This window comes from Paramisgurnus dabryanus, chromosome 17 (assembly GCF_030506205.2).
Source record: "Paramisgurnus dabryanus chromosome 17, PD_genome_1.1, whole genome shotgun sequence".
Classification (NCBI taxonomy): domain Eukaryota; kingdom Metazoa; phylum Chordata; class Actinopteri; order Cypriniformes; family Cobitidae; genus Paramisgurnus; species Paramisgurnus dabryanus.
Window position 1 is genome coordinate 29,558,801 of NC_133353.1, and position 27,308 is coordinate 29,586,108.

At 36.5% G+C, this 27,308-nt stretch overlaps 2 protein-coding genes across 2 annotated transcripts; one reads left to right on the top strand and one right to left on the bottom strand.

Moving 5' to 3' along the window:
- Nucleotides 1–740: 740 nt before the first annotated feature.
- On the bottom strand, nucleotides 741–17,502 carry disp2 (dispatched RND transporter family member 2). Its single transcript, XM_065288357.2, has 8 exons — nucleotides 17,223–17,502; nucleotides 9,810–10,214; nucleotides 9,117–9,146; nucleotides 8,515–8,638; nucleotides 7,123–7,250; nucleotides 6,909–6,994; nucleotides 6,713–6,810; nucleotides 741–5,774 (listed from the first exon to the last, which is right to left on the bottom strand). The coding sequence occupies exons 1-8, from the start codon at nucleotides 17,312–17,314 to the stop codon at nucleotides 2,310–2,312; spliced, it is 4,428 nt and encodes a 1,475-aa protein (XP_065144429.2). The 5' UTR covers nucleotides 17,315–17,502; the 3' UTR covers nucleotides 741–2,309.
- A 2,150-nt stretch (nucleotides 17,503–19,652) lies between these two features.
- Nucleotides 19,653–25,308, top strand: pkdccb (protein kinase domain containing, cytoplasmic b). Its single transcript, XM_065288794.2, has 7 exons — nucleotides 19,653–20,225; nucleotides 20,542–20,658; nucleotides 21,353–21,624; nucleotides 21,834–21,913; nucleotides 22,021–22,128; nucleotides 22,624–22,800; nucleotides 24,500–25,308. The coding sequence occupies exons 1-7, from the start codon at nucleotides 19,710–19,712 to the stop codon at nucleotides 24,601–24,603; spliced, it is 1,374 nt and encodes a 457-aa protein (XP_065144866.2). The 5' UTR covers nucleotides 19,653–19,709; the 3' UTR covers nucleotides 24,604–25,308.
- The last annotated feature ends 2,000 nt before the right edge of the window (nucleotides 25,309–27,308 follow it).

Genomic DNA, 27,308 nt, shown 5'->3' on the forward strand with positions numbered 1-27,308 from the left:
AGGCGAAGCTTAAAGGAATAGTCTACTCATTTTCAATATTAAACTATGTTATTACCTTAACTAAGAAGAGTTGATACATCCCTCTATCATCTGTGTGCGTGCACGTAAGCGCTGGAGCGCGCTGCGACACTTCAATAGCATTTAGCCCCATTCATTCAATGGTATCAAACAGAGATAAAGTTAGAAGTGACCAAACACATCAACGTTTTTCCTATTTAAGACGAGTATTTATACGAGCAAGTTTGGTGGTACAAAATAAAACGTAGCGCTTTTCTAAGCGGATTTAAAAGAGGAACTATATTGTATGGCGGAACAGCACTTTTGGGAGTACTTCGACTCGGCGCAGTAACACCCTCCCTCTCCCATTATGAGAGGGAGAAGGGGAGCGGACTTTTCAGGCGAGTCAAAGTACTCCCAAAAGTGCTATTACGCCATAAAATATAGTTCCACTTTTAAATCCGCTTAGAAAAGCGCTACGTAACTACGTTTTATTTTGTACCACCAAACTTGCTCGTATAACTACTTGTCTTAAATAGGAAAAACGTTGATGTGTTTGGTCACTTCTAACTTTATCTCTGTTTGGTACCATTGAATGAATGGGGCTAAATGCTATTGAAGTGTCGCAGCGCGCTCTAGCGCTTACGTGCACGCACACAGATGATAGAGGGATGTATCAACAATTCTTAGTTAAGGTAATAACATAGTTTAATATTGAAAATGAGTAGACTATTCCTTTAAAGCCCAGAATACACTGCAGGATTATGATGATGACACAGAAGCACAATGTCACCAGCATGCGCTAGTGGTAAACAAATACCAGTATGCAGATCCTAGCAGCAAACACACTGTGCAGTGATCAGACTGAATTTCTGACACTGTCACAGAAATCGCGACGATTGTTTCAGGATGGCAATTTTTCGTCTGGGACAGCCAATAATCGTGCAGTGTATCTCCGGCTTAAAAGAATACTCCACTTTCATAAACAAATTAAAAACTTTTGAGATAATTTAAGTACACAACTCCATGAAATATATCACACTGTGTAAGTACTTTTGGATATTTAATGACAAAAGTGTACATATTGCGGCTTTAATCAGAGTTGACCAATTTGTTGTAACTTGAAAACTACCCAGAAAACCAGACTTTATTGTAACCTTAATTAAAAATAAAACTTTATTGAACATTTCCATCATAGTTTATCTTCAGACATAAAAGGCTATCAACAACATAATTTCCACACCAGGAGGTTTTATAATACAGCTGCATAATTTCATAAACATTTTGGCACATAATTATTTTACATTTTGGCACAGTATTTTAAAATGCTTTAAAAAAAAGCAGTTGGTCTTAATGAAGTAACAAAAACGTATCTAAGAGATAAATGTACTTGCGCTACTATGATGCGTGGTCTCAGAATTTTCCTTAAAAAAAAAAAACAGATTCCACTGACCTCTGCTATATTTCCATAGAGTCCATATTCATAAAGGATTTACATCTTTGTGCACATCACGAAATAACACTTGCTACATACAACCTTTTTGCATTCTATGCAATCTTTCAGATATATACTAAACATAGAGGTAACATTTAATTTTTTAGGGATCAATGTAGAAGTACAGTGAATTAAAAATCATTTAGGGCATTAGGGAAATATGTCCTGCTGTATACTATTAAACAAATACATTTTTATAAATTGGTTCTGCCAATAAGAAATGTGTTTCGTTAACGCTTTTATAAAAAACATTAGGGTTGGAAATGCAAAATGTTTTTCAACATACAATAAAAAGGTATTTACATGCAAAATCCACAGCAGCAAGCATTACACAAAGTGTTTGTGATAGGGTATGCATAAAACGTAAAACTGCTGTAGTAGTTTTTTCATAGTGCTACTAATCTTTGATAAAGATGATTGTTGATTAAGCCTGATATATAAAATGAAAATGAAATATAAAATTGATAACAATGAATGTGAGTGTTTCGAAGCTCATGGCTTGGTTGTCAAAGATCAGGCACAGTTGTTCTCTTAAGTGTCTGCAGTTAAAGGCCCCTGAAGAAAGGCTATTTGTGGGTGCACATTCAGTGTATATGTACATGACATGCAAGAAATCATGCTTTAAAAATCAGTCCTTTACAGGTCTGAAACGATTTTTGTAAGCACTCTGTACCCCGAATAAATTTCTTTGACGTGTAATAAATGATGGGGATTGCAGAATTCTGTCTGGTTTGCATTTTCAGACAGATTCCACACTTAACTAAGCTGATTAATACAAAAGTTTAGGCCAGCCTATAAAGTATGTTGACAGTGCTGCTTAGCTGCCACCTTCACCTTTTCCTTCCCTTTTGATCCAAACATCAGGCATATCAGGTTTACTGTTGGGAAGTATCACTGGTACTTCACTTTGGGTGGACCGCAGTCTGACGGTCCCTGGTGAGGCAAGGTCATATACAGTCTCCTTCAAGGACAAACGTAAAGTGTCTCTCTTGCCGTTAAGGTGACCAGGTTGTAACTCTTCCTCTTTAACAGCTAGAGTAACTGAAATAGCAGGCTCAACATCACTTAGCCAAGTCTCATCTGAATCTTCAAGTCCCTCCATGGAACCTTGAGACTGACATGAAAGGAGTCGTTTGTGACAGCTAGCAACCCCGTCTATTGACAGTGATATTTGGTTTACGGTGTCTGTAGTCTGTGTGGTCATAATTTCTTCCATACTAGAAGAGGACGACAGAGACACATCCCAAAGTTTAAGGCCGCTGCTTGACTGGCCTCGACATTTCTTGCACAAATTCTTCTCCTTGGACGGATCTTGCGGAGGAGTGACTGCACAACGCAACATGCTCTCTTTATACGGAGATGACGTCTGAAGTGCCGGAGGTTGGTTGCAACTTTTAAGGTGCCTGTTGCACATTTCTTCACTGTCAGCTTCATCACTGATGCGATCGTAATCTTGCCTGGGACTATGTCCGCAGAACTGAATGTCATCAGAAAGGACGGAAGGTCTATTTGACAGCTTGCTGGTGCAAGTGCTATTCTCAAAGCTGTCGCTCAATTGGCAAGCCAGTGGCTGCAGCTCATACTGTTCTGGCCCTTTCCCTCCGACTGGTTGCCGCTTTCTGTGGTGCTCCTGATCGGGGCAGAGAAAACCATCGCTTTCTTTATTCACTTTTCGTCGAACACGTGAACCTGTGCCACAGCCAAATGCCCCATTAGCTGATGGACTGGCAGTCCCAGGTTCTGCAGCCGAACAAGAAGACAGTTTATTTTCGGTGGTTTGCTTTGTGACGCACGGTAGGGTTATTTTCCCACAGTTCTTTTGGGGGCCAAAGAAGCAGCACAATGACTGAAAGAAAAAAGTGCCAAAGCCGCATGCCACGCACTTCACAAGCAGAAGAAAAATCCCCTGCTTTCGGAAAAGCAATGCGGTTGCCGGTAGCATAATGATGCCCACATAAAAATACGCCCCAGCACCTGTAGCTACCGGACAACCCATTCTCTTCAGGGAATGTGCGACCCTTCCCAATCTGTCGCTGTGTGGGGCCAGACTGTATGAAATGCAGTAATTGGCTACAAAGTCAACAGAAAGACCAGCAGCTGTGGAAATGAACAGTGCTTCCACACCATTTAACTGCCATTCTAATAGCACCAGGAGTCCAATGGTAGCAAAAACACTTCCTCCCACAGCAATGGACAAGTAGATGCTTAATGGAATATTCCAGGTTGTCAGGAAGAGCAATACAAATGTGAGAGCTACAGAAAAGCCGGCCACATGTAACGTCTCTAAACTCAGACATCTCTGGAGGTCATATAAACCAAGCTGGCTTACAAACCACCCTTTCTGCAATCCCATTGGGGCTTTGGAGATTTCCACATTAAACCATGTCAGGACCTCTTGATAGAATTGTGACATTCTGCTGTAGTTAAAGCTGTAGCGTTGTACGGTTTTAAACACAAGCACAAGGGCTGTGATTCGACCTTCTGAATCAAACCTTAGGCCTCCAGTACTAGGCAAGTTGCCCTCTGCATACTGCTCTGCTACCATCATGCTAAGGCACTGTTCGAAAACACTTGTGGGGTAAGGAAAGGGAAAGTCATTGCAGCAGAAACTAAATGCATCCTCACTTTCCGAGCAACGCCGTATGGAAACCCAATGAATCAAGCTTTCGACGAAACACACATTTTCTTCGGCTGTTTCTTGGTCAGTTGTTATTTGAGAGTAGAAGCTCTGGTTTCGAATTATCCCACAAAGGTCTCGCAACCAAACTTGGGCTTCGGGACTGCTCATATTGAACTCAGGATCCAGAGCCAGAGAACCGTTACTTTTTGGATTAAAGTGATCGCCGTTGTCTGAAGGAAGGACACCCCAAATTAGCGTTAATCTCATTGGCTCATCTTCACCTTGTTTTACTCGCTCGAACATAAACTGGTGGCGGTATTCGGCATCGTATCTTTCAAAAGGATGACTGGAACGGAACAGCTGCGCTTCTTTACTCTCTGAAGTTGTCAGTTTCATGCCAGGATCCACACATGATATGTATGTTCCTCCAGCTGCTAACACTGCAAACCAACAGATCCAAATATATCTGAACTTCACTACACCACAAGGCAGAATCTTTAAAAAAAGCAAGTTCGTTGTGTCCATAAACCCTCGTCCTAATGTCCGGAGCTTCTGTTTCAGCGTGAAGAGGCAGCGCTTTCTTGAACTCGTCTCCCAGAAACCACCAGCGTTTTTTGAGCAGCAGGGATTCCATGCTGCCTTTGTGGCATGGTTTGAAGATTGCACACCATAGCGTTCTTGCAAAATAAGTGTGCAGGGAAGCCAAACAAGAGCAAATAAAGTGTTGATCAAAGAGGCACTACCAAGATATATAGCATAACATCTCACAACTGTGATGCTGCTTATGTAGCCTGAGTAATATACGGTGCTGGATGTGAGTCCTGACACTAGTATCAAGTATCCCATTTCCTGTAAAACTCGGTTCATTCTTTTCTCTGGGATAGCTGGAGGGTTGTGGCTTAGCTGTTGTTTCCAGAAATCAACAAAAGTCAGCGCGTAATTCAGACAGCTTCCTAAAAGTACGAGGGCTGATGTGAGATTAATGAGAGGAAAAAATGTCAACCGAAATGCAACCTTATAGAAAAAATATGAGGTGCCGAGTGATAATATGACAGCAACAAGTGACATCACTGCTATCAGTAACGATTTCAGATACAAGCCCATTGTGATCAAAAGCCCAAGAGCTGCGAGAACAGGATAGATAGAGTCTCGGGCCAAGTAATACTTGAAAAGTCTTTGTTTAATACCCAAATCCATTCCAGTAATGGTGGTGTTGTTATATGTGAGCTCGTGACCCTCTAGATGGTCCAGATACATTTTCATCAGCGGATCTCCTTTCTCCACCGGTAAAAACATAACACTATATTTTAGGGATGGGACTTTATATTCAACAGTCTTGGGCCCCAGGAAGTCCTTGTCCACAAGATAATGAAGAATATGGAAGATACTTGTCTGCTTACAACGGTGTGGTACGGATGCACAGCGGCCATATTTACTTCTCTCCGTACATGATGCAACCAAGCTTCCATCGTGGTAGTAAGGAGCACAGAATCTGAGCAGACTTAGACTTTCAGACACGTGCTGTGCAGTCAAATGGAAGCAAGAAGAAACATTGTTGAGAAAAGCCAAGTAGTTCCCCAGCGACCAACTCGGACAGCACTCAGAGCCGTCTAACTCTGATCGGACCTGGCAGAACTCTTTAAATTGTGTCCTTGAACGGATCTGAAATATATAAATTAAAACAGCATTGCTTACACAAAAGTACCGTTGGTATGAAATGCAATATTCTAGATCAGTGGTTCTCAAACTGGGGGCTGTGGCTCACTGGGGGCCCCCGAGATTGTGCCAGGGCCCCAGTTTTAAAACATTTTATAAAATACTTTAATTTACTATGAATTCTGTGTAATTAAATCTCAGAATAACAAGGTTACTAACCAACAGCACTACATTGTATACTTTCAAAGTTTTGTTTAATTCAATTAACATGTATTAATTAATTTAGCATGTATTATGTCATACATTTTCTTTGGGCAGGGCCACAAAGGGCACAAGTGGGGCCCACCGTACACAAGGGGGGGGATACATGGCTACAAAGTTTGAGAACTACTGTTCTAGATTTATGTACACAAAATTATGCACATTTAAACCCAGCTAAAGTAATAATTTGTGAAATTATTGTATTTTACATAAAATCATCCTACATAATGTAAAGAATTATATATCGATCTTATAATATATAGATTATGAGACTTTAACCTGAATTTCACGGCCAGGGTCACATGGTTTTGCCAGTAATCAACCTACAATTTAAATTTTTGCCTTGTGATCGGTTGACATAGCTTAAAAAACTTGAAATTGTTTAACTTAATTTGTTAAGTTAAATTAACAAAAATATATGTTAAATTGACAAAAATGCCATAAAAATGTACAGTGTGGGTTGTTTTATCCAGTGGTTGGGTCAAATATGGACATTTTCTTAGTTAATTCAAGCCAATAGTTGGTTTGTCCATATTTAACCCAACGATGGGTTGAAACAACCCAGAATTTGTAGAATGTAGATTTATAATAGATGTTATTTTTGCCCACAAAACATTGCATTAATTTCCTCCATTATAGACTTAATATCATCCCCTTTTTAGGAAATGTTGTCCTTGCTTTACCTGTGTCTGTTCCATCTGGCACATGGAGTAAATTGCCTTTAGACTCCAGAGACTAGCAGAGTTTCCGGAGCGAAAGACCAGCTGAGCATAGCGTTCTCCTACAGAACCACAGAGCGGGTTAAAAAAATATAGCCTAGTTTCACAAACATCCTGTTTTTATTGATTTATTTGATTTGGAAATTCCTGATTTGCTCACCTGGGGCATTACAAAAAAAGTTGTGCTCAGCATTATCCCGGTGCAACATTCTTCTTGAGCGTTGTTGAGTTCTGCTTGTGTCCTCTCTGTAAACAAAATAGTATTTTGAACAACAAGTAAAAATACAGTAATACATTCCTATTAAAAGCAACAAATTTGATGGTTTGTATAGTTAAGTATTAAACATTCTTGTATGAATCGTCACCAAAAATACCTCGCTGTAGTTTCTTCTGTGAGTTGCCAGGGAACTGGGGAAAGTGATTTTCCAGGTCCAGTGTTTTGCTGTAACCTCATCCACGTTGCTAGCCGGATGCTTATGTCTGTTCCACGGGGTTCAAATCCCTGTTTGGTCCGAAAAAAGATCATTAATAAGTATCTTTATAAAACTGCATTAAATTGAGGGACCTATTTACCATTTTAATAAGGACACCATCAGTAATGTATTCAAGCTGAAAATAAACTACTGTCTAGTGCGGTTCCTGCACAAATCTCTTCCTAGTAATTAAGTGTTCTTAATTATTCACAATTCAATACTTAGCACAAGTGCATCATTTTAAATATATGGTAACACTGCTTGCACAATGTTAAAACATCAGCATTTAGACTAGAGGATATAAGGCTACGTTTACTCGTGGGAGGATATTTTCATAAACGGACATTTCAACCTCCCCGGTTTCAAAATTACTTTGTGCACACATGTCAGTTTTCAGAAAAGTGTTCATTTACACGTTCCTGTGTATATATGCCATCAAGAGAAGTTCAAGCCCATTTAAGTCAATCACCGGCGGCGCTGGTGGTGACGTGGACTAGTTCTTCGTGTTGGAGGGAGGAGTTGTTGCAATAGGTGTTCAATGACGTCAAAGTACCGGAAGAGCGATTCGAAATTAGACCTCTACGTGTGATTTCTCAACTCGCTCTCGCGCTACGTTGACATCATTCGCCTGTCGGTTCTTGCGGCGCCGCAATAAGTCATACACGCATAAAATTGCTGACCTCCGAGCACTCGTCTCTGCTCCTCAACATAATGGAGCAGCTGTATTTGCAAATACAAACACACGAAACGAGTTTGCACGAACATAAATGTGATCATGGAGGTGTTTAGAGTAGCAGTCACATGTAAACATAGGTCGCTCTTTTGACGTAGGTGTGAGCTCTGGCGCATGAAGGTTGGCCGCCTAAACATCCGTTTGTCTCAGTTTAGATGCAACCGTGCAAACAAAGGTTTTCAAAATATCCACTTTGGCCTGAGTTTTTAGAAAGAATCAGTTTCAGAGGCGAAATCTACGTTTACGTGTAAATGTAGGGCGCAAATGAAGGTAAATGTCTCCGTTTTTTTTTTTCAAAATAACCATGTACGTGTAAACGTAGCATAAGACATAACACATTTCACATACTCTACCCTTCCTGTACAATTCAGGTAAAACAAAGTTTGATTTCAATTATTGATTTCACTTGAATATCAATCTTTGACTTGACCTTACTCAGTTAATAATAAAGATATCAATGTAATATTTCACAGATTTTTCTTTAAACTGATGATTTTATGTAATGTCTTTAGCTGGGTTGTCACAGGTAGGGTCGTATACAGACGTGGACAAATACTAACCGACAAAGGGTCTGAAAAGTCTGGAAGCGGACCGGATAAAATCCCAGCCAGAGAACAGGCAAAGAGAACTACTGTACACGAAATGAGTACAGCGAATGGGTATTCGGCTATGACCTGTGAATAGCTATGAAAAATGAAAAATCAATGGTGTTAAAAGTCAAATTTAATACAATTATATGGTGTATTAACCTAAATGGTACTGCTGAAATTTTCCATTTTAGATTTTATTACCATACTACTTCTGAATTGTGTCTAATAGTCTGAATGTGTCTTCATAATATGTCAATAAATCCAATTTAATCTAATATTAACCATCATAATAATAATGCATAATTTACTACGTCTGTGAATTTCGTAACAAAAGCTAAAATGGTTAAAATATGTATCCCAGCTGCCCAGTACCCTTTTAAAAAGGTCCTAATATGTACCATTAGTTACAGATATGTATACATTTGGTACCAATATCTACCTCTGAGATACTTATATGAACTTTTTAGGTGCAAAGGTGTACTTTTTGAAAGGGTACTGTGCCAGTGACATATTTTGAAACATTTCTCACAGGGTATATTATAATCAAATAAACTCTGTCATAAGCATCTCACCTCCTTGGAATTCTATATAAGCCATCATTCCTATGGATGAGAAAGACAAAGTCATTAACACAGACTGATTTCACGGAAAGTCATGTTATAGTCACGAAAAATTTGATTAGTTTATACATGGCACAAAATTCAGATTTTTTCGTGCCTTAAGCATGAGTGTCTTTTTTGTGTCCATTGCACGACTTTCTTTTTCGTTTCATTTTATGTATTGTTTTATCCTATTTTTTTTAGCATTGTCACTTGGGGTTGGGGTTAGAATCACTTTCTGTTACATTTTTACACATCCTTACCCAAACCCCAAATATAACCCCAACTCCAGGCAAAAATAGTTTTAAAAGTGGAAGATAAACATGTAGAAACCAATACATAAAAGTACATCCTAACCCAAACCCTAAATCTAACCCCAACCCCAAGCGACAATGACTTAAAAATAAGGAAAAAATTTGAAAACCATACATAAAATGACACGAAAAAGAAAGTTGTTCCATGAACAAGAAAAACAAAAAAAGTGACACGAAAAAGACATTCGTGCTCAAGGGACGTAAAAAAACTGAATTTCGTGCAATGGACACAAATAAATTAATAAAAGTTTTCCAGACTATAACACGACTTTCCGTAAGATCATCTTGCAGTAACACATTAACTGAATGCATGTTCTGTGAAAAGATACTAAGAATAGGAAAAGGCCTGGACCTCACTGTCACCATGTGACGTTGCACAGGATTGTGGTTACTGCCTTCATGAGGTCCATGAACCCAGCGGCTTTGCAATTTTTTGTGACCCGAAGGCAGATGTGATGGACTGCAGCTATGGACAGTCCTAACAGGACTCGTTGAACAGTCTGCTTGATGGAAAGCATTGATTTGACCTGTACAGACATTGCTTTCAATTGACTGGTGATGGCCACAACAGGGGCACCTTTTGTGTTGCGGTGAATGATAGCCAGAGCCTTGCGATGTTTGCCGGTTGAGTTGAGTAGAGGAGGTCGACTTGAATGTACTGCTGTTATCTTCTTGGTTTTCCTCAATCCTGACCGGACACATTTGGAAATCTGTACCGTCACTGTCTGGGTGACAAACAGAAACCTCGGGGATGTCACTGGAAGAGAAAACATCAAGAAACATGCATATTTTAATTTAATTAAGAATTTATTTCGTATAGAGACAGAGCGCAGTTATGCAAATTTGAAAAACACGCCCACAGGGGGGAAAACAATCCAACCGTCTCCATTGACTTTGTATTGCGAGAGGCCACCTCCTTGTCATTTCTGGCTTATAACAAAAAACAGAATAATGCCTAGAAACAGCTATGTGACAATATGTACAGCTAACAAGCCAAAGAACCCAGAAATAAGTTTTTAGGCAAGCCGTAAAACCAAGCCTTTAAGGAGAAAAAAGTGGATCGCCGACTAGGTTTTCCCCTAGTGGAAGCAGTTCCACTAAAAGGAGTACTATGAAAAGTGGCCTGTTTCCACTTTTGTGTCTTTAAACGCTCGTTTTTTAAGGTCGACAGCTTATAAAAACTTTTTGGCTTGTTAGCTGTACACCTTGTCACACAGCAGCTTTTAGGAATTATTCTGTTTTTAAGTGTAATCTGTAAATAAGTTTTTATAAGCTGTCGACCCCAAAAAACGAGCGTTTAAAGACACAAAAGTGGAAACAGGCCACTTTTCATAGTACTCATTAGTAGAACTGCGTCCACCAGGGGGAAACGTAGTCGTCGATCAACTTTTTTCTCCTTAAAGGCTGAGTTTTCGGCTTGACAGCTTATAAAAACTTATTTTTGGGTTTTTTGGCTTGTTAGCTGTACACCTTGTCACACAGCAGCTTTTAGGCATTATTCTGTTTTTAAGTTTAATCTGTAAATAAGTTTTTATAAGCTGTCGACCCCAAAAAACGAGCGTTTAAAGACACAAAAGTGGAAACAGGCCACTTACTCATTAGTAGAACTGCGTCCACCAGGGGGAAACGTAGTCGTCGATCAACTTTTTTCTCCTTAAAGGCTGAGTTTTCGGCTTGACAGCTTATAAAAACTTATTTTTGGGTTTTTTGGCTTGTTAGCTGTACACCTTGTCACACAGCAGCTTTTAGGCATTATTCTGTTTTTTGTTATAAGCCAGAAATGACAAGGAGGCAGCCTCTCACAATACAAAGTCAATGGAGACGATTGGATTGTTTTCCCCCCGGTGGGCGTGGTTTTCAGGTTATGACGCGCTGCGCTCTGTCTCTATACTGTCAGAAAAAATGATCCCAAGATGTCACAGGGGTAGTACCCTTTAGAAAAGTACCCTTAAAAACCTCTTCAACCCTGAGGACCCTGTCCCGGGTCCAGAATTTCGTATTTTGACTTAATATAAAATATTCTTTTAATCTTTAATGCTTCGTCATGGACCCCAGTAACACATATGAGATACTGTTTGAAAGCTTAGAGTCTCTACTTTCTGCAGATATGCATCAATTTGACATATCTTTTACTGTGAGAAAGTTATTTACACTTAATTTACACTATCACCCCCCCCCCCCATATTTTTTTATATCATTTAATATTCACATATTTCATATTTGTCAAATATGACAAACATGGGCAAGTCTTATATCAAATGAAAGCTCTCATTCTCAGGAATAAGGCTACATCGTTATTTCTGTTCTATTATCAACACATATCCAACAATCATCGAATGAATAATAAGGTAAAAAATGGTCTTTTGTAAACATATGTGAAACTTGAGTGTGGACTGCCTCAGATAGCACAGAGAGCCACAAATGATACACCATCTTTTATTTTAGGTCCTACTCTAAACAATGAGTCCATTCACAGCATTTTCTTTGGTTGTGTGCATATATAATCCCTTGCTATTTATTATATGTGCAAAACAAAAAATTAATATTTATATAAAAAATGTATTTTCACACCCTTTAGTAAAATGAGAATAACTTTTGAATGCTACATGCTAAAGAGTTCATTCTTTTTTTGGGTGTTTACTGTCTGCTGCTGCTAACAACCAGAACTGTCTACAGTCTGCTAGAGCATCCAGAACCAGAGTTATACACTATCAAAGACAGTGTTTACAACATAAAAAATAAAATTTGGTGTTTCATCATATGAAAAACAATATAAATAACAAAATTTGTCACAAACAGCAGCTTTTTATGTAACTTCAAAGGGTTTTCTTTAAAATGATATAAAGAAATTGCATTTATTCCACTGTATGTGGTTATGGGAGCACTTCAAATGTTTTTAGGCAGAAATTGTATACAAAAAGGGTATTATTCCTCCCTTCAGTTGGAGTAAAATAACTTTTGCATATATTATGATAGAGAAAAAATTCCTTTTTCCTCTGTAAGCTGACAATTGCTGAAATCAAACAAAACTGTCTGCAGGGACCTGAGATACCCAGGGCCAGAGTAATATTCTTTCAAATAAAAACATCAAAAAGCGCCTATTTATTTTTGTGTTTATTAGAAGACTGATATCACACACAACCATGTTTAGCACTTTCAACAGTGTTTTATGTAATTTCAAAGGGTTTCCTGTAAAATGATACCAAACTTTTGTATGTAAACCTCTGCATGTGGGTATGGGAAGCTTTTGAAATTGGGTAGGCCAAATCCAGGCGAAAATCCCCAAAATAGCTTCAGGGTGTAAGAAGTTAAGGTACCTTTGAGGTACTAAAATGCACTCTTTGGTACCTGTATGTACCTCTGAAGTACTTACATGACCTCTTAGGTGCAAATTTGTGCTTTTTTGAAAGGGTACCAGTTAATTTTTTATACCATATTTTGACATTTTTTTTCTGACATTTATTGATATACTATTATTTGTAATCTCATACACTTTGGTATGCATATTTCTTTGATTTGAAAATACTGTGTACAATTTCCTTCTGCATGCTGTCAGTAAATGTCTGCCCAGAGAATTGTTTGAGTGCTGGCAACGTATATTAGATTAGCAATGATGTCTAAAAAATGTAACGGTGAAACGCTTGAAGACCCAATTAGGCCAAGAGGGAGTGACTCTGTCAGCTTACCCTGTCAAATCTCATAAAAGCCTTTTCAGATGGGATGAAAACTCACTTGTAACTCCAACCCAAATGCACAGGATGTGAATATGTTATAAAACAACAGCATAAAAGTAGCCTACTGATAAATAATGTAAATCACCAAATTTTTTTCTCTTTTGTTTAGTCCCCAATGAAATGTAAACGCTTTTATCAGATGTTATTATGCTTAAATTTTACAATTGAAATTCAATTTGTGATCAGTATATAGAAACTTTTTATTTAACCCTGCTTTTATTTATCACACTAGTATATTTAACTAAAGTTATTATGAGGTTCGGTAATAAAAAAAAACTATTCTTTTACACCTTAGATTTCCAATTTTTATTTATACTTTCGCAATATTGTATCAGACTTTTATTAATACCCTGCCGATAAGCTATGCAAATATTAAATCACATGACTGTAACAGATCAGCCATCTCTGTGTCGAAAGGTTAAATTTCAAATCTTTTTAAGATTTTAAAATTATAAAAATGATGCGGGCCAAACTTTAACCCATATTTTTAAATGTAACATATTTTAATTTCATATCCATAATTCCACTATCCCTTTAAAGTAAAGCAGTATTGACGTTTTCAGCATAGGTACACAAATTGCTCACCAAAACAGACCACTTTTAATAAACTACTGTTTACTTTACAAAGGTTAACAGTTGCATCTGATGGTTTATCATGTGCACATGCAGCAAATGTTTGATGGTTATCAGAAGGAGAACAGCCTTAATTTAATTGGACGGCTCTGCAGCTGGTTCATCTGCGACCCAAGACACAGAGGTGATTGTTGTGTCCTGTCAGTCTCTAAGGATGACTTTGGTTCAACAGCACACAAATAAAGAGAATAGAAAGCTTGTAAAGCAATTTTTTGATAAGAACCTGTCATTAAAATGTCATGGGTTTAAATTTGTATATATTTAAATAAAACCCAGATTCCCTAATATGCTGTGGTTTGCATTATTGCCAAATTATTTTGCCCATTTTCATAACTTTTGGCTACTGTACAGTGCATGATTTGCTTCAGGCAACTGAAAAATAATTGGAGTGATTCACAAGCATGAATCAGTTTAGTAATAATTTGCTTACAGATACATGGCATCTTGTTGCACATCATGACACAATATGCCTTTACAAATTTTACTGCAATTGTTTAGTCAAATCTTTTCTACTCAAGATCTAGATTAAGTCCTATTTCATTTTGCGTGCATGTGCAATATTTTAATGCTTAAGAAAATATTTTCTTGACACCAATCTCGCAGGTATGTTTGTGGCAGTTTAACTCTGGGAGATGAGCTTGCTTTTGTGTAAGATATGTGCGGCCATTTTAAGAAAAATAAACAACAGATAATAACATGGTAGAAAACCTTTAATTAACAAATCAAAGGCTGCTTAGAAGGCCAATGTGTGTCTCGCATTGGAAAATAAAGACATGGCTTCTCCATGCAGAGAGGGTCACATTCAAACATGAATCACTGCTGCTTCGTCTGGATCTTCTCCATCAAACATGGAGAATGTATCTTGCCATCTGTTCAACATTTCTTTCATCTCCAGAGACAGATTTCATCAGTAACGTTAATCTTTCAGTGTTAACAAAACAGAGGACCTGCATTCTGCCATGATGAACAGAGGGCCTTCAGCCATGATGAAACAAAATGTCACACTATGAGTACAGATGAGTCCTTAAAAATAAAGGTGATAAAAGGGTTCTTCGCAGTGATGCCATAGAACCCTTTTTGGTTCCCAAAAATATTTATGTGATAGGTTTTTAAAAGAAACACTTTTTATAGTCTTTAGATTTTTTTCATGCAATAGAAAGGTTTCGTGGATGTTAACAGTTCCTTCGCTGTAATGTAAAATGTTGCTGTAATTATGCAACTGGTTGCCAGTAACTTACTGTAGAAGATAAAGACTGAAAATGTTTCATGTTCATTTAACTTTGAAGCAACTGTTGCCAGTAAATAACATAAATGTAAAATCTACAGTAAGTTACTGCTAGTTGCCAGAAATACCCAGTAATACTGTAATTTCTACCGATTTTTTTTCAGTGTTGTGAAAACATACAGCTGAACAAAGATCCTATTTATGAAACTTTTTTTAAGAGTGTGGCTCACTGTCGTCTGTATTATTAGAATAACTTTAGAAAGAAGGAGAAAGGCAAATAAATTAAAAATCTGAGAATAAATGTTGGATTTTAGTATGAGCCATGATCCATGCAAATATCAACCTTACCATTAAAAAATAATACAAAAGTTTTAACCAAATGTTTTTAAAGCCACAACATGTAGATTTTGACCACTAGAGGTCACAATAACACAATAACAAAGGTGAAGCTTAAAGGAAAACACCACCGTTTTTCAATATTTTACTATGTTTTTACCTCAACTCATATGAATTAATACATACCTATCTTTATTCAATGCGTGCACTTAATCTTTGTACAGCATGTTGTGAATGTGTTAGCATTTAGCCTAGCCCCAATCATTCCTTAGGATCCAAACAGGGATGAATTTAGAACCCACCAAACACTTTCATGTTTTCCCTATTTAAAGACTGTTACATGAGTAGTTACACAGGTAAGTATGGTGGCACAAAATAAAACGTGTAACTACTCATGCAACAGTCTTTAAACAAAACGAGTGATGGAAATGCCAAATTTCGAAGAAAAATCCCTTAATTCACAAAAAGTTTTTATGCTCGCTTGAGGTGGCTTTTGACTTATGCAGAAAAGAGTAAATACGAATAATGGGAAATGGAAACACATTTGCCAAATAAATTCTGACTTAGCAAACATTTAACCCACGTGCCTCGGCTGCTTTTGCTGATGTATTTGGCAAGCCCCTGGACATTTTATGAAGCACTGCAAAAGTTTAAAACAAGGGCAGCTGTCCAGAAGTAGTTTTGAGGGAAAAACACCAAATTTAAATTTACTGACAAAATAAAGAGGATTCGTTAGACTCAGTTCAGGTTATTGCTTTGTTTTGTTTACTGGTGGTCCATCCTGATCTCAAAGAAATCGTGCACATTTTACAAATTGGCTAATTCTTATCAATTCATATCAAGTTAAGTAAAAAACAACAAAAATGAAACTAAACCCCTAACCCCGCACTTAACCCCCGGCGTCATAAGGGTCAGGGCAAATCGTACCAAAACTTACGAATGTGGTCGTATGAATTGATACGAATTAGCCAACTCGTAAAATATGTAAGATTTTTTTGTGAGATAGCGTTGGCTGGTCACTAGGTTACCAATAAATTATTCGCACAAAGAACTGGATGAAAATGCACCTAATTCACATTACTTTTCTGTTTTTGCGAACTTTGAAAAGATTCGCTTCATGTTTGGATGGAAACCGAGCGACTGTGCAAGTTGGTTTTAGATATTTTATTACAAAAATCTTACATATTGTGGCTTTAAACATACTGATATCTCAGATATTCGGTGGCTTAAAAATCTTTGCAAGTGTTTTTTTAATTCTTTAAAATTAGTCAGGTAAGCACATCAGAATTGTCACATCCGTTGTTTTTTTATCATAAATGTGCGCACTAAAATGTTTATAAAATAAATATTTTAGATTTTTAAAAGAGCCAACCCTACTTCATTTGTGGACCATTATTGGTTCTGCTTTGTGCATTTTTATTCACAGAATTTATATACATTTTTATACATCTCTATCATTAGAGGTCTATTAAAACCTAAACAGATGAATGAATTTATTTGTAATAAAATGCCAGGTTATCTGTGGGTTATTAGAACATAATAAACTAACACCTATTGATGTAACCTACGTTCTGTATGCAATGTAAATCGCTAGACAATTAACCCAACAAACATTTATAATATTTAGTGCAAGCTTATTCATACTTTCCATTCGCTCCCCAGTTTAAGTGACACCCAGGGAGTATTTCTCTATTGTAAACAAAAGCCAAAGTCCAACTGCACGAGAGACATATTGAAGAGGCGACACGGTCATAAATAATCCTAATTATTATTTGCAAAAAAAAAAATCTCTGTGAAATTATGAATTATGACTTCGGGTACAATATCACGCACGTACCTTTGAGGTGGCTCCTGAGAAAATCGCTGTTTTGTAGATAGGTCGATGGTTTCAGCATCATCGCGATCTCTAGAAATAGACCCTGTATCCATGCTAACACTGGCGCTTTAAATATCCAACTGGGGACCGTCTGTCACTATTAAATCTGTAATCTGTGCAATGTATCGATTTGGAGATGCAGTCGTGGTGTTAAAGGCAAACACTACGTTTGCTGGAGTATGTAGGCTGGTCCATCGTCTCTTATTGGATGTCGCTGTGTGATCGAGGTGTTGAACGGGCGCTGTTCACCCGAGGGTGGTGCTGAAGAACACAACAGATTCGCATCATGATTCGCATTAACATTGCATAGATATAGGTGTGTCTAAAATCATATTTAAATCTTTTTGTATTTTTCCAGGCACTCTTACTGCGAGAAGGTGCAATGGTGTGCTGCATATGATACAATGCAGCGTTCCTCAGTTAATTAATTTAATGTATAATGGAATGGACTGTGTATAATTCAATTAGTTACAACATTAAGTAATGTACTTCATATATATTTCAGTTCAATTTCTATGGGACAGCAGACATTTAAGAAATTAGCTACAAATTATTACATCAGATACAAATGAGGTTACAAATAGCGGTTAATCAAATCCTAGCAAATTACACGGCCACTTAAAAATATAAAACTCGATATAAAAACCATTTAAATAGCAGTATATTCACATTTATGATTTTACGATTGATATTATTATGACCCATTCTCTCAATATATATATATATATATATATATATATATATATATATATATATATATATATATATATATATATATATATATATATATATATATATATAAATTATTTTTTTAAATACATGAGTAGGCCTGGGTTTTGTAATATTATGTTAATAAAACAAACACAGTTACTACTAGAGTCCATTTGTGCATGCACTCTTGAGGTTTCTTAAATTATGTTTGTTGGGCTGTTTGGGTCCATAATTTTTTATAGACTATAAAAATGTATGAATGAAAGTTTTTTTTCGACTGAAAGATTCTGAAACAAAAATGGTTCTTCCACATTGTTTGAAAAATTGTCAAAATATGTCACTGGGCAGTATCCTTAAAAACATTCCTATTGTGTTACATTAGGTACACTATTATACATTAGGTATGGATATAATATTACCTTTGAGATACTAAGTTGTATCTTTGATGTATTAATACAAAGTATTTGGGTGCAAAACTCTACTTTTTAAATACAGTGTATGGCAACACTATGAAGAATTGAGTGTGTATGCATCACATCATGTATTTCTAAAGTGGCACATTTCTAACAGTGAATAGTGATGTAAGCTAGATTGTATATTTTCTCAGCGTATCTCAAGACAGAAAGACAAATCTCCCTAATAAAACTGTGAGAAGGAAATGTTTCCCCTGGCAAGTGATATAAAGCCTATGTGTGCATTATGCATCTAAATAAAATTGCAAGGCTCCATTCTTAAAATGGTTTATTTAACGTGTGCCAGGAGTTTCTGATTATTGTGTCTCTACATTACAAAATTTGTCTTGTTCTGAACCTTTAGTCTGTGTAACAAAACTTACAGTTAAAAAACTATAAGTTATTCTGCAACTATAGATTATAAATATTATTTTGTAACAGGTACACAAATAATTTTATATATATATATATATATAAAATTGTAAAATATAAAATATATATATATCTGTTAGAGGTAAAAAAGTGTATTTCTATTTTTTTATCCTTAATAATAAAGAAACTTAAATACATATTATCAGATATTTTAACCAAAAAACTGTATTTCAATTTTTTTAATCCTATATATATATATATATATATATATATATATATATATATTTTTTTTTTTTGGGTTAAAAAAATTGAAAAACACTTTTTTGGTTAAAATATCTGATAATATGTATTTAAGTTTCTTTATTATTTACATTAGTAAACTGTAATATACTGTAGTAATTATAATATAATATTAGGCCTATAGCCTATATAGTATTATGTGGTATTAACTATGATAAATTGTAAAAGTAAATACTGTAGCATAGTTTACTGCAATATTATATGGTGAGGTTCAAAAACAATATTACCTAGTAATTTTACAACTGTTTACTGTTGTAAATACTAAAGTACACTACTGTATTCACGAGTGTCCTTTACTACCCTCTGCTGACATTAACATGTAAGCTTACGTTGGCTTTATTTACGTTTGAATATCTGAAGAAACATATGCTCAAGACATAAATAATATGGTAGAGGAATATAAAGCCTCTTTTGTGTATGTGTCAAGCGCTAGGCGGTGATGTCGAGGTTTCATTATGTGAGAGGGGATTATTTTGTCCATCATCAACAAGACACGCCCAATGGGCGTTCCCGCAGCTCATATTGACTACACTACATTACAGTGCGCGCTACGATATGTGTGTCATAAAGAAGTATGAGCGAATTCGGAACCGAATGACAGTGTAAATTCACAATGACTTTCTCAAAGACTACCTTCAGCGTTTTTTTCTTTGTTGCTTTGTTGTTTTTGGCTTTAACAGTTGTTTTAAAACAATGGCACTTTGGTGTGCGGGAGACTTTTGGTGATGCTGCTGCGCCAGATGGTTTAACTCCAGTGCGAAACAGATTGCTTCAACAACTTGAAGAAAGACAACAAGAACTCGAACAACTTTGCATCTCATCTGATAATGTGCCAACAACACTGGGATTTATGGATCCACGGACTCCTGAAACGGAAATTGGATGCGAAGAACTTAGTGGAGTGAACGCTGTTGACTTTCTTGGTTCGGGTTACACTAAAACAGTTTTGAAAGCAGCGTTACCTGAAGGACTCTTTGTTGCGCTTAAATCCGTGAACCATCAAGGGACTGACATGAGACTGTGCATGGAGGATTTTAAAGACCATCAGAGCTGTCACGAGCTTGTATCTTTCAAACTGAGGAAAGAGATTGTGTTGTTGCAAAGACTTCAGCATCCCAATATTATAAAGGTAGGAAAAAACTAAACTGCCCCCTGTTGAACTTTAAGGTAGCTTGTGTGGGTTTAAATTATAAATATGCACAATTTTGAGAAATTTTGCACGACCAGTTTTAAACACACTTTATATATTGTGATTTAGGAATAGACACATATTTGCCCTCTGTTGACTTGAAGTAGTTTGCGTAGATTTAAATTAAGAATATAAAGGCTGTCCATTTCCAAAAAATTCACTTTCGTACCATTCTTACTTTTAAAATATTGTGATCTTATTGAATGATGTGATTTTTAGTAAATTGTGACAAATGATTAAATATTTTTTATTCCAGTTCAAAGGTCAGTGTCAGGACAGCGCTCTGGTAGGTGGCATAACAGCAGTTTTGGAGCAGGGGATGCCACTACAGATGATCCAGCTCCTGCAGAGCCCCTGGGAAGAGCGCTTTCGGGTAAGAACACAACCCCCAACCCTCCCATGGAGTGTTAATCAGAAATTCCCCACCCACAGTCCCCCACAGGGCATACCTGGGGTGGGGGTGGATGAAATTCTTTGGCCTGGATGGATTAACCGGAGCCCCATCTCCATACCGATCAATCCTGATCGAATGCTTGTCTGTCTCAGATGTCCATCTTTACTCTTATTTGCCCTGATCATTTGTTGTCAGCGTACTGTGGAGGGCAGATGATTTCTTTCATGTTCATTTTGGTATTTAAGAAGCAGGTGCTGACACCCTATGCCTTTTAAGGTATCGAAATGCGTTTAAGCTAAAGGGACTCCTCACTTTACGGTCTTATTTTCTTTGAAACGCATTAACACATGGTCGGGACTATTCAAAAGGTGTTTGGTTTCATCTAGTCATGTTTTTGAACAACGGTGGCTACACGGGGTGACTCAATACCTCGGCTATGCTCACTAGTGTTATAAAATACGATTAAATTAAGATTTCAGTATATACAAATGTAGAATATTTCTGCATAGCTGTTGTGTACAAAATTGTGCCCATAGATAGATCAGCTAGTCAGCGACAGCTTTTATTATTGGTTCTAAAGGATGATTTGGGTGTAAACAACAGTGCAAATCTATAAAAAACATTTATTTAAATTTGCTGTCATTTTTAACTTTTGATTTGCTTTGTGCTGCAGGTCTGTCTTGGTTTAGTGAGACTTCTTCAGTATCTATCCTCCTCACCGCTGGGTTCTGTGGCCCTGCTAGATTTCCAGCCTCGGCAGTTTGTGATGGTGTCGGGAGAACTCAAGTTAACCGACTTAGACGATGCAAGTATTGAAGAAGCAAGATGCGAGGAAGACTCAGACTGCCTACTGCAGTTTCCCCTCCGCAATTTCACCTTCAGATGCTCTTCTTCTCGGATCTGTGAAGGTTTGAACGAGATGAGGAACCTCTACAATGCCTACAGGTGAGAACTTCCCACATTCCATCTTTATTGTCTAACCCATATAATAAAAGAGTCTGGCTGGTGTGAAGAGTTATGATTGTACTTGTTATGATTAATCATCCGAGTGTCAGAGCATCATTTGCGGTGCGTTGATCTCACAGCTTGATTTGCCACACTGCTGTTCCAGGCACAGGAAATTATATACATAAAGTCATTATTTTCTTTCCCAGGTATTTTTTCACCTACCTACTGCCTCATCAGGCTCCCCCAGTGCTGAAACCCCTTGTTGAAAAAATTATGAACTCCACGGGTGAGGAATAGTACCTTATTTTCTGTAAAACTGATTTCGGGATTTATGAAGTCAATTTGGCTATCGCAGCTGTAATATGAAAGCCTATTTTTATATTCTTGTTACAGGGGATTTGAAGCAAAGCATTAATAAAACGCTGGTTGACTTCGAAGAGGTTTTGCATGTGTACAAGTCCGGCTTGCACCTGGAAAATGTGCCACCGTTAATAACCAAAGGTAATGCATTGATTTATTATATGCGCTTATTAATCATAACAGAAATAATCTTGCGTGATGAGAAGCATGTTTCCAGCACCGTAAACCAGATGTACTTCTGTCATAAAACATGTGTAACTCAATCCATCTTCAAGGATGAGTTTCGTACCCTGCAAGACTTTCAAGCGCCTCTTTCTTTGACTCCCTCTGTGTGAGCTTTGACACCTATAAATCACATGACCAAAGTGAAGCAGCACAAATGCGTTAAGACACCAAGCAAATTCTCTTAAATGTTCCACGAGTAAACAGATATTTACTCCCCTTTCTTGAGATTCGATATACATGTCTTTTGTTTTCCCCACAAATTGGCACGCACACACATTTGGTAACACGAGATTCTGCCACCTCTGCTGTGAAAGAGAAAGCACAAGTTCTCTCAGGGCAAGCTAATATTTTGCAGATGGGTGTTGAGTGGATCTTGAAATGGTTTTGATGCATTTTTTTTTCTTTGTGCAGATTATGCTGTCCTGAAAGGAATGAGGAGTGTTGGAAATATGGAATACAGATGCTGGCCGTCGTACAACGAGCAAGGCTGTGTGCTATCTGTGCACAGTGCCAGAGAGGCGGCGCTCATTTGCAGCTCTCATCCGCAGTGCACAAGCTTCTCTTTGAGCAATGAAAGAACATGGACAGGTCAGTATCCAAACTTTAAATTTTTATTATAATAAATGCATATATGTGATTGCATGAAGCTATAATTATAGCCACAATTTTGTTATTTTGTGTAAAATAAATAAATAAATGAAGGGGAAACTTCAAATGTGGTTAGGTGGAAATTGAATACAAAAAGGATATTATTCCTCCCTTCAGTTGGAATGGATTAACTTTTGCATACATCATGATAGAGAAAATTTTTAAAACTTTCCTCTGTAAGCTGACATTAGCTGGAATCAAACATTGCAGGTTTCTGGAGCACTCAGGGCCAGAGTTATACACTTTTAAATACAGACTTTAGAAGAAAAAAAATCAAAAACCCTTTTATTTTTGCATTTATTAGAGGACTGATAACACATACAACCATGTTTAGCACTTTCAACAGTGTTTTATGTCATTTCAAATGGTTTCCTGTAAAATGATACCAAACTTTTGTATGTATACCTCTGCATGTGGGTATGGGAAGCTTTTGAATTTGGGTAGGCCAAATACACACCGCAAAAAATGATTTTCAAGAAAACATTTTCTTAGTATTTTTGTCTTGTTTTCAGTAAAAATATCTAAAAATTCTTTAAAATTATTTCTTGATGAGCAAAATGACTCAAGAAAATAAGTCTAGTTTTTAGACCAAAAATGTAAAATTTAAGTGAATTTGTGCATAAAACAAGCAAAAAATCTGCCAATGTGGTAAACAAATTTTTCTTGAATTTTTCTTGAATTTAGTATATAAGAAAAATGTTCAAGATTTTTTTGCTTGTTTTATGCACAAAATCACTTAAATTTTATATTTTTGGTCTAAAAACTATACTTATTTTCTTGGGTCATTTTGCTCATTAAGAAAAAGCATCTTAATTTAAGAATTTTTAGATATTTTTACTGAAAACAAGACAAACATACTAAGAATTTTTTTTCATAATAATGTATTTGTATGGAGACATTTTTGATCTCTTATAGGTCATAACATTACAATATTGCAAAAAATTTGCTTTTACAATGTAGTGCCATGATAATATGTGACCCTGGATGGATCGCGGCTATTAGGATATTATGTAAAGATCATATTTTGTAAATTCTACCATAAATATGTTAAAATTTTATTTTTGTGAGTGGATGTTGTTCAAGACTTCATTTGGATTATTACTTTAAAGGTGATTTTCTCAATATTTAGATTTTTTGGCACCCTCAGATTCCAGATATTCAAATAGATGTATCTCGACCAAATATTGTCATAGCCTAACAAACCAAACACCAATAGAAAGCTTATTTAGTCAACCTTCAAATATGGTATACATCACAATAATAAAAAAATGATTTGGGTTTTGTGGTCCAGGGTCACATATGTGTTCCCTCTTAAGCCAAATATGATCTTGTTTCTTTTTAAAAAAAATGTATTTAATAAAGGTGTAAAGATGAATGAAATACATAGGTTACCCTTAAGACAGACATCCAAGCAGTAAAACAATCATATAAACATATGTTATTTGCATTTATGAGTTAAATGGTAGCAATAATCCATAAAGGCCTCAGAAACCTTAAATAAATCTTTTTTTGATAAGCATGATTATGCGTTGACTACCTCTATTCTGCATTATAAATCTTCTGAACATACGTCTGTTGTGTCTGTTTGGAAAATGCTGTGTCTAACCCAAGGGCTCGCCTTGCCTTTACTTGTCTGCAGGTCGACTTCTTGCCTCTTTCAGAAGTGGCTTCAGCCATCTGGTTCCAGATGTGAACTCGGCAGTGTACATGAGGAGAGTTAAAGCCTCGGGAGCAGTGCTTTGAGAAAGAGAGAGAAACTGGGGGAAGGGGAAAAATTTTAGACAAATGAATGTGTTATATTTGTAGGCAACTTTCTCAACAGCGTTTGATCCCACTGCCAATCCTACACGCTGCCAAGGAACGTTTAAAAGGATTTCCCTTCAGGTATAATTAACCTGTGGATACAAAAGGAGAAAGAAAAATACTGCCTTCCAACTTTTTTATTTTCCTTCTATGTTGCGTTCACATGGCACGGTCCAATGGAAGGACATTGAGCCTATTCTGCGCTGAGTAATGCCTGCAGGCGGAAAATGAAAACAAGCTCTTTCACAGATTTGCTTTGATGTTAATGAGGCCAGAAGTTTGCTGCGTTTTGCTGGATGCCAGTATGTGCCGAAGACCGTGTCAATAGGCGGAAAACTGCTGAAACCACAGAAATGCAGGAATGTTTAGTGGGAACCATTGTTCTTCCAGCATTACCCTATGTAGGGTATATGTATGAATGTATGTAATAACTTTATATATATATATATATTTCCTTAAATTGTTTGATTGATAAAAAATAGTTTGTAATAAAATATTTTTTCAAATATTTTGACCCCACTGCATGTATTATGTTTTATACTTCCATCCCTTGGATGTTTCATGTTCTTTCAGAGAAAGAGATACACATGCCATTTGTTTGGATATGCTTATTCTGCATTCTGTCTTGTTTTTATGACTTTATCCACAAACTATGTAATAAAAATGTTTTTATTCATTGCTTGTATTTGTAAGACCGTTTGTTTACTTTAACACAACAGTGAACAGAAGAAAAAAATGCAAGTGGAATTTCTAGTGATTTTGATCCCATTAACGTCTTTATTACCATCTGAATATTGTCAATGCCTCAGTAATTCACTTCTTTGGTGCTGTCAGTCTTTACCTTCCACCAGTCTCTGCTTTTATTTTACAAACATTTCTAGGAAACCTCCACGACACACGGCGGCTTCACAAAGTTTATACAAAACCCTTCAACCGCTTGCTAATAAATCACTTGCAGGGTCATTATAGTTTAATTGTTACATGTAAATGCAGCTTGTTTGGGGAGCCTTTCTCATGGAGAAGCGAAAAAACAATGGCGCATTAAGAACAATTAAAGTAAATCTGCTGTTAACACATGAATAGAGCAGCCATCTGCCCTAGTTAGGGGTTTCCATTCATGGGTACATAGATATGCACAGATAAGCACAGGGTTAGTCTATGGTTTCAGGGGCAAGAGATCTTTAGGTGGGCCTTTTGCATTCTCCTGAAGGTCCTGGGGTTTGGCCACTGATAAGATCTTATCCAATTATTCAGCATTATCTGGAACACTTAAAATGAGAATAAAGTTAATGAAGAGTGAATCAGCAATGACAGAATTAACCAAAGGTTTACCCACCATGCAAAGCGATAAAATCATCTTGATGTGCTTATTTGAGGTGCATGCCACAATGCTTATTTTGTGGCATCTAAAGTATTTCAACAAGCACAAAAAAGGGTTGTAATCTTTGATACCACAATTAAATTGATGGATTCTGCTGTGTTTATTTTGGCTTTGACGTGGTAATGGCAGGCATGACTCGTAACTCACAAAAAACAGAACACATGGAAACAATGAGCGTCTTACACACTTACAGTATATGCCATGAAATCAATTATATCTATCATATTTATCGTTGGCAATTCTGTTTAAATCCTTCTTTCTATATTAAAACACACTTTAAATTCCTATTTCAGACTTTACATCATCATACAGTATATTTTAAACCTTCAAAGTTTATTTCTCGTGGTTGTCTCAAAAGAGAATACAAAGAGGGCTTTTCCTTTCTTCTTTACCTCCCAGTGTCTCAAATATAGTGGGACTCTGTTGCTGTGGTTTTAACTGACAGCTGGGCAGTTGTGTGGTGTTGAAGTAGATTGTTATTGCGGCCCGCTTTTTCGCTGCAATTTTGTTTCTTTAGTTTCCAGTTTCACTCAAGTTATTTCTATTACTCTTATTCATGAACTCCATCTGGAAATGATGTAGCCCAAAAGCAAGCCAGAGCGCTTTAGAAATATGTTGCATTAGTGTTTGTAAAGCAAAAAATAATGATTTCTGTGGAGGATATAGCTCTCTTCTTGTATGTAGATGGGCTCTGTTTTAAAAGTATGTGGATTAGATTGACATTACAAAACGAGCATTTATTTATTTAATTGTATAATAGTATGATTGACTTAAAAAGTATTTTTGGAACAAAAGGTATATTATAAGGCACAATATTGGCACAAAATATATACTGTAAATACATTTACACTACACTGCAAAAATGACTTTCTTACTTAGTATTATTGTCTTGTTTTAAGTTCAAATATCTAAAAATTCTTTAATCAAGATGCATTTTTTTTGCTTGATGAGCAAAATAACCTAAGAAAATAATTCTAGTATTTAGACAAAAAAATATCAAAATTAAGTGAATTTGGGCATAAAACAAGCAAAAAATCTGCCAATGGGGGAAGACACAAAATCTCGAACTTTTTTCTAAATACTTAATTCAAGAAAAATTTCTTACCCCTAACTTAGTTTTTTTGCTTTTTTTAATAACACATAATTGATATAAATGAACTGATGTAAAAACTATAGTTTTAACTATTTTTTAAAAATGAAAACAGAAACAACGCTTCGAATGAATAATTTTATTAAATGCGTCGGACATTTTAACGTTACGTGA

Excerpts from the sequence above, each read along its gene's own strand:
- disp2 (XM_065288357.2), bottom strand. The coding sequence starts at position 17,314 with ATGGATACAGGGTCTATTTCTAGAGATCGCGATGATGCTGAAACCATC. Across the intron at positions 10,215-17,222 it reads TCTCAGGAGCCACCTCAAAG|TGACATCCCCGAGGTTTCTG; the intron begins GTACGTGCGTGA and ends TTTCTCTTCCAG. Across the intron at positions 8,639-9,116 it reads TTATATAGAATTCCAAGGAG|CTATTCACAGGTCATAGCCG; the intron begins GTGAGATGCTTA and ends CATTTTTCATAG.
- pkdccb (XM_065288794.2), top strand. The coding sequence starts at position 19,710 with ATGACTTTCTCAAAGACTACCTTCAGCGTTTTTTTCTTTGTTGCTTTG. Across the intron at positions 21,625-21,833 it reads AACCTCTACAATGCCTACAG|GTATTTTTTCACCTACCTAC; the intron begins GTGAGAACTTCC and ends TTTCTTTCCCAG. Across the intron at positions 21,914-22,020 it reads AAAAATTATGAACTCCACGG|GGGATTTGAAGCAAAGCATT; the intron begins GTGAGGAATAGT and ends TTCTTGTTACAG.